This window comes from Gekko japonicus, unplaced genomic scaffold (genome assembly GCF_001447785.1).
Source record: "Gekko japonicus isolate JY-2015 unplaced genomic scaffold, Gekko_japonicus_V1.1 scaffold893, whole genome shotgun sequence".
NCBI classification, from domain to species: domain Eukaryota; kingdom Metazoa; phylum Chordata; class Lepidosauria; order Squamata; family Gekkonidae; genus Gekko; species Gekko japonicus.
Window position 1 is genome coordinate 582,291 of NW_015170302.1, and position 7,663 is coordinate 589,953.

The following is a 7,663-nucleotide window of genomic DNA, read 5'->3' on the forward strand; positions in this document are numbered from 1 at the left end:
CTGGGCTCTTTACTGCCGGGGCTCCGCTCCTGTGCGCTCCTGCAGGGAATGACCCCTGCCTATCCTAACATCTGATACCTCCTCCCCACACACAACAAAATAAACTTAAGGATCCAAATGCTAGTATAAAACAGTGTTGTTAAACTGGCACCTGAAGGATAGTGAATCGACAGGTGAATCGCTATAAACAGGGTATTTTTATGGAATTATACACCGCTGAGATCCTATCCCTCCCCACAAATCTCCAGGTATTTCCCAACTTGGATTTGACAACCCTAGCCATTCTTCAAATATGGTTTAGGATGTCCATGGCTTTACTGGGGACACACCAGAAACACACCGTGCCCAGAACAAACAGGCAGCCAGCAAAGACTGGCTGGCAGAGTATCTTCCCTGTAGCTCACGCCCTCCTGTCATTAACCTGGCAGAGGCCATTTTGCCCAAGTCCAAAATTCTGGGCCCATCTTCAAAGGCAGATCCAAACTGATCGCAATGCAGGGATCCAGTCTAGACCATCCTCTAATACTGTGATCGATCATTACAGCGATCCTAAAGCGTCTCCTTTGGAGAACGAGCCCTGCAGCTTCAAGAACATAGCAGGTGTTATTTGGCCGCCAGATTCCTCCCAGAATAGGGCCGCCCGCCTTCGCTTCCATAAAAGGTTCCCAAGATTCCCGTTCCCTGGGGTACCAAGTGCTGAGCACACTTTTCTAGATGTAAAAGGGACAGACTTCACACACTATCCTTGTGCTCGGCCCCCTCGCCAGCCGCTCAAGACCCTCTTAGCAGAGCAGCCGGAACGCAAGCAGAAAATGGTGAGTTCCTCTCCTTTCCGCACAATCCTTCCGAAGACTGAAGGCCTGGGGGGGTTTACATCTCCCCCTAGCAAGGTTTTCTCAGCCAAGCATCAAGGGTAGAGGGAATTCTTTTGTGTCCTGTTCCGGTAGTCCTAAGACTCGGGGGACGGTCGCCCAAAGAAACCAAACCTAGTTATCCTTTAGAATTCACTGCCACAAGGTGAAATTATGGCCATAACAAAACTTAGATGTCGTTTAGATAAACTGTGGGGAGGGAGATGTCTCAGCCACACATGCTTTCCGGAGCCTCCAGGCGTAGAGGCAAGACATTTTTGCTGAACAGACTCATGACAGAGAGCGTCAGGGATTCTTTCTAAAATCTGCAGGTGTCGTGAAGTGGGGAGAGACAGCAAACCCGCTTAGAAGGCAGAAACAGGATTCCAAACGACTGGGAAAGTTTGGGAATCCCCTGATACTAACAAGATGGGATTCAACAGAGACAGATGCAGAGTTCTATGTTTAAGCAAATGAAGCCGTTGCACAGGTGTGGAATGGGGGGATACCTGGCTGGGGAGCGGCATATGTGAAAAGGGTCTCAGGAATGCGGTTGATCGCAAGTGGAAGGTGCTTGGGACGTCTGCTGCGGCAGCTAGAAAGGCGGATGTGGTTTTCGGACTCCACGAACAGAAGCATAGCGCAGACCTCATCCGGAGTACTCCGCCGAGTTGTAAGCATCGTACTTTAAGAAGGATGTAGACGAGACGGGACGGGCGAGGAGGGCAGGGCAGGAAAGACGGTTGTGGGTCTGAGAAACAAGCGTTAGGAGGGAAAGTGGAAGGAACTGGGTACGTTTGGCCTGGAATAGCGAACGCCCTGGAGAGACAAGAGCATCAGACTCTTGAAATACCTGAAGAGCCGCCGCCGTTACATGGCTGAGGGACAGGTCCCTTTGGTGCCAGAAGGTAAGACTAGATCGCATGAGATTAAGTTACATGAGGGTATGTTTCAGTCGGCCATCAGGAGAAACTCTCTCTTGGTGAGAGCAAGACGGCTAGCCCAGTTAGTCTGTCTGTTGCACTGCAAAAGAGCTAGAGTCCAGTAGGACACCTTAAAGACTAACAAAATTCGTGGCAGGGGAGGAATGTTCATGAGCTACCTAAGAAAGCGGGAGTTCTTCAGGATCTCACTGGAGACTTTCAAGCAGGGGCTCGGCAGACATTGGGCGGTGATGCCGTAGCTGCGGATTTTCTGCAATGAGCAAAGGGCTGGCCTAGACCAGTGGTGGTGAACCTATGGCACGGGTGCCAGAGGTGGCACTCAGAGCCCTCTCTGTGGGCACGCGTGCCATCGCCCCAGCCAGGCCCAGACCATCATTAAAGTGTCGAATTCTCTGCCAAATAATTTTAAGTAAATGAAAGCATTTGGGATTGCTTTCCTTACTTTGTTTGGATCCTCTTAAGTTAATGTATGAGTTGTTTTTTTCTAAAGTAGAACCTCAGTATTCAGGTAAAATTGCCGTGTTGGCACTTTGCGATAAATAAGTGGGTTTTGGGTCGCAGTTTGGGCACTCGGTCTCTAAAAGGTTCCCCATCACTGGCCTAGACGATCTCTAAGCCCCTCGATGACTAGGACCCCTTCTCCACTTCGATGGTGCAGGCTGAGAGATGTACTAGCTGGCCAGCCCAGGGTCCCTCAGCTGAGCTTCCGTTGCTGAATGGGGATTTCAACCTGGGCCTCATCGGTCATACTCCAGCCCCTTAACCACTACACAACACCACCAATGTTCCCTCTAAGCTGAGTTAGTGTGAGCTAGCTCACACTAACTCAGCTTAGAGGGAACATTGAACACCACCACTCTTTTGAAAGAGTATCTTTTACTTTGTTGTACGTAAATCGGCTGTGCTGAATGTTTGCCGATTTTAGTTTTGCATTTTGTGTGTGCCCGTGCCTGGAAGTCATGGCGACCTCTGGCAGCTCCTACTGGGGCATGGAGGACGTTCAGAGAAGTGGCTCCATCGCCCGCCTCTGCCTCCCAGCCCTGGTATTCCTTGGAGGTCTCCCTTCCACATACTCACCAGGGTCGGCCCTGCTGAGCTTCCGAGATCTGACGAGATCGGGCTCGCCTGGGGGCTATCCAGGGCAGGGCCCTATTTTACGTTTGGTGATGGAAAAGGAGTTTGGGGGAGGGGTTTTTCCCCCACCCACTCCTGCCCACCTATTCCCTGCCTGATCTAATCATGGCCTTGATCTCCTGCTGCCGGGATTTTTCGTTATCTTCCTGGGAATTGCAATTAGAGGCGGACTGGCCATTTAACTCACAGGGAATCCTCTTGGAGGGCCGCTTGCCTTAGGGGGCTGCTGGTGGCCAGGCGTGGTCAGAGCCAAGTGCCAGCGACTCTGCCCCAGCCTCAGGGGCCGCTTGGCCCCAATCCCTCATCAGCCGTGGCAGTTTCTGTCATCTCGCCAACCGTCTCCTATGGTGCCGTTTCCAGTTTGGGGGATGATGCAGTGGGGGAGCCAATGTCCATTGTTGGCCCTGCTGAGTTGAGTGGCCCTGGAGTGCCGCCTTGTAGCACAGCAGGGGGCGCTCTGCTTGACTCACTCCCAGCCCCTTTTGGCTTCCCGGTCCACGCCTGATGACATCACAAGGTAGGGTCCCCCAGCTTCCAGGTGGTGGCTGGAGATCTCCCGGAATTACAGCTGGTCTACGGACAGCAGAGGACGGTTCCCCTGGAGGGTGGGCTCTATGGCATGGTGCCCTGCTGAGGCCCCTCCCCTCCCCAAACCAACACCCTCTCCTGGATCCAACCCCAAAGTCTCCGGAAATCCCCAAACCCAGAGCTGGCAACCCTACGGAACGTCATGTAGCCAATCGGATGTAGTTGTGTGACCTCCCCCTCCCCCAAAGCTGGAAGGGTTAGGGTTGCCGGTTCAGACTGAGAAATACCTGGAGGTTTTGGGGGTGGAGCCTGGGGAGGGCAGGACTAGAGGAGGGGGGGAACTCAGCAGGGTGTAAAGCCCACCCTCCAAAGCAGCCGTTTCCCCAGGGCAGGGGTGGCCAAACTGTGGCTCAGGAGCCGCATGCGGCTCTTTCACACCTATTGTTCGGCTCCGGGCAGGGCGGCCAGGGAAGCGAAATATCATTAGCAAACAGATTATCATTGGACAAATAGATATCATGATCAATATCTGCTTTTACCCCTTTTGTTATTATTGTTGGCAGTCTCGTTTAATGTGAATAGAAAGCAAATTTGCATATTTCCCAGTAAAAACGTGTAATGTTTGTTCATGTCTTGTGGCTCTCAGACATCTGACATTTATTCTATGTGGCTCTTACGTTAAGCAAGTTTGGCCACCCCTGCCCCAGGGGAACTGATCTCTGTTGCCCGGAGACCAGCTGTAAGTCCCGGAGATCTCCAGCCACCACCTGGAGATTGGCCACTCCGTGGAGGTGGGTGTCACTTTTCTGACTGCTTCATTGTTTTGGTTCTCCCCCCCCCTCCCCTTCAGCTCATCCGTAATAGTCACTCTATAAATTTAAAAAAATCTAATAATAATATTTGTAGAACAAAAGGTTAGTCTGTAGCTGTAGAAAAGAGCAAGAGTCCAGTAGCGCCTTAAAGGCTAACAAAACACGCAGCATCTGTGACTCACGAAAGCTCCTACCCTGCAACATATTTCATTAGTCCTTGAGGTGCTACTGGACTCTGGCTCTTTTCTAATAATTTTCGCGTCTGCAGTGTCAAAAACAGTAGATTATTTTTGACCACGGCAAATTTGGCTCTTTGTCGAGCCAATGTTGGATCAGGCCAGTGGCCCATCCAGTCCAACACTCCGTCACACAGTGGCCAGAAATACCAGGTGCCCTCAGGAGGTCCAGCAGTGGGGCCGGGACATCAGGAGTCCTCCCACTGTTGCCCCCCCCCAAGCACCAAGAATTCAGAGCATCCCTTGCCCCAGACTGAGAGTTCCTATCTGTACAGGGGGTTGCACAGAGTGCCGGGAGTTGGACTAGATGACCTGCAAGATCCCTTCCAACTCTAACATTCTATGATTCTATGATTCTATCCCTTGTGGCTAAGAGCCACTGATGGACTTCTGCTCCGTATGCTTATCCAATTCCGTCTTGAAGCTGTCCAGGCTCGTTTTTCGTTGCATTTTGCCTTTGCCTTTCCCGTTGCCCTGGCGCTTCCAGGACCCAGGGAGGGACTTGATGCCACTGGCCTCCCCCCCCCCCCCCCCCGCCTGGAGTGCCAATCAGGATTATTAATACAAACCACACATGTTCTTAGTTGCTGTGGCAACCGTTCCCTTCCTTCCTTCCCTCAGACAACTTCTCTCCCCCTGTTTTTTCAGATGCCACTGAAATTTTTAAAAATCTATTCAGGGCAATTTATCGTGCACGGACGGGAGAAGGCACTCCAGACATTTGCCTGAAAGCACCCAAAGTTTTTAAAAAGAGACACCTGTATGACTTTCCTGCCTGTAACCTCGACTGGTAAACCGATTTTTTGCCTGCTCTTCTGGAGAACCTTTCCCCAGAAAGAGCAGTTGCCAAAAAAAACCCCCAAAAACGTTCCAGCAAAGGGAAGATCAGAGTGGTAAAAAAACATCCTCCCCTTTGGTAATGTGAAGGAATTATTACAATTAGCAATGAGAAGCCTCCTCTTGGGGTAAATATTCCTGCCTCGGAATAAAACCCATTCTGGTGTGTGAAGGATTCTCGCCCTGGACTGTGCAACGGCGCCCTCTACTGTTCGATGATAGCTTGCGCTCAGAATTGTGATGCCTATCATGCAATTAAAGTTGGAGTCCAGCGGCACCTTTAAGACCAGAAAAGTTTTATTCAAGGTACAGGCTTTTGTGTGCTTGCACACTTCTTCAGGTACCTCAGACTATTTCCAAAGAAGTGTGCGTGCCCATGAAAGCTTATACCTTGAATTAAACTTTGTTGGTCTTAAAGGGGCTGTATCAGGAGGAGGAGAAGGAGAAGAGGAGGAGATTGGATTTATACCCTGCCCTTCACTCGTAGTCTCAGAGTGGCTTACAGTCTCCTTTCCTTTCTCCTCCCCACAACAGACACACTGTAAGGTGGGTGGGGCTGAGAGAGCTCTTTCCAGAACTGTCCTTGAGAGAACAGCTCTGACAGAACTATGGCTTGCCCAAGGTCATCCCGCAGCTGCAAGTGGAGGAGTGGGGAATCAAACCCCGTTCTCCCAGATTAGAGTCCGCGCACTTAACCACTACTCCAAACTGGCTCTGTGTGCATGAATACAAAAGCTTATGCCCCGAATTAAGCTTTGTTGGTCTTAAAGGTGCCACTGGACTCAAACTTTGCTCTAACATTTTATTTAAAGATGAGTTTTCATGAGTCGGAGCTCCCTTCCTTCAGATATGTGGAGGGAAATCAAACTGGGAATTCTTTTAAGAGGAAAGCTTAGGAGTAGGGGTGGAAGGGGCCTGAGACAGTGAGGCGGGTGTGAATTCCTTCCTGAGTCATTCAAGTGTGAATTCTCCATGCAAATTACTAGAACCGGATGAGTGATTACAAAACAGATAAATAAGGCGATGAAGTCAGAAATTATAAATAAGATAACTGAATTAAAAACCGGGTAGAAGTAGTCTGAAGGTGAAAGGAAACATTTGGAACAAGCAAGCGCTGCAGAAAAGAGAAGGGCTGTGACTCCAACGGTCCACCCCGACCTCTCAAAAGCTACCCCTTTCCCGTGCAGACGGAGGCACTGACGCCAGAGCTGATCACGGAGTACAAGGGCATCTTCGAGATGTTCGACGAAGAAGGGAATGGCTTAGCAAAAACGGAAGACCTGGAAAAATTGATGAGCCTGATCGGTATCAACCCGACCAAGAGAGAGCTGGTGAGCATGGCCAAGGATGTCGACAAAGACGGTAAGCTTTGCCTTGCCCTGGATAGCCCAGGCAAGCCCGATCTCTTCGGATCTCGGGAGCTAAGCAGGGTTGACTCTTGGTGGTCTCTAAGGTGCTACTGTTGGAAGTGAAGCCCTTTGTGCTGTCTCTTAGCCTCAGACTTCAGAGGGGAACTATAGAGAGTCAGAGAGAGGCCAGGATCCTGCTCACCCTCCCCTTCTACTGCTCTGATACTGTCCCTTTGATGTGTAGACTGCTACCCTTCTTCCTTCCGGCCTGACACCTTCTCTCCACACTCTGCTTTCCTTCTCCATCTTGGCAGCATGAGAGTGGGACGTGCTTTCTGCATCTCCATCCATCCTAGCTAGTTAGACGAGATTAGAAGTCTATCTCTCCTCTATCCTGTCTAGAATGGAGTTCCTTACAATAAAGGACTCATATAAGCTTTTGACAGCACGCACAACCCAGATAGATTCTGCTGTGTTATGTGCCTTGAGCACTCCGCTAACCCAAATGATCCTTTAGCTCCTGGACTCAAAATCTCACTGTTCTACTGCAGACGAACACAGCCACCCTCTAAAACTGTCCCTTATCTATTCTCCTTCCTCCACGTATAGCTCACACATCTTTCTCCACCTTTGTTTTATCCTCCAAACCATCCCGTAAGGTAGATTAGGCAGACGGGCCTTTGGAGAGAGGCTTGAAGCATTTATGATCCTCAGGCATGCCCTCTTGCCTTCCCCCCCTCCTCCCCCCTCTCCTCCCCCCCCTCCACCCCCCGCTCGATCTAACTGCGATGCGTTCCTGGTGCTAATGGGTATTTACCACGAAAAGTCTAAAAACCAGGACGAGGAGCTCCGAGCGGCCTTCAAGGTCTTTGACCAAGAACACAAAGGCTACATTGAGTGGGACACGCTCAAGTAAGTTGAATGACAGCGATGTACCGTTCTAATTCCCCCCTCCCCCTACTGAGCGGAGCG

General features: G+C 50.7%; 1 protein-coding gene across 1 annotated transcript in view; it reads left to right on the top strand.

Moving 5' to 3' along the window:
- Positions 1–753: 753 nt before the first annotated feature.
- Positions 754–7,663, top strand: part of CALML6 (calmodulin like 6) — a 10,413-nt gene continuing 3,503 nt past the window's right edge. Inside the window, exons 1-3 of the mRNA XM_015417954.1 lie at positions 754–815; positions 6,530–6,709; positions 7,464–7,603. Of these exons, the coding sequence (XP_015273440.1) occupies positions 813–815; positions 6,530–6,709; positions 7,464–7,603 (323 nt within the window). The 5' untranslated portion in view covers positions 754–812. The remainder of the gene's footprint in view (positions 816–6,529; positions 6,710–7,463; positions 7,604–7,663) is intronic.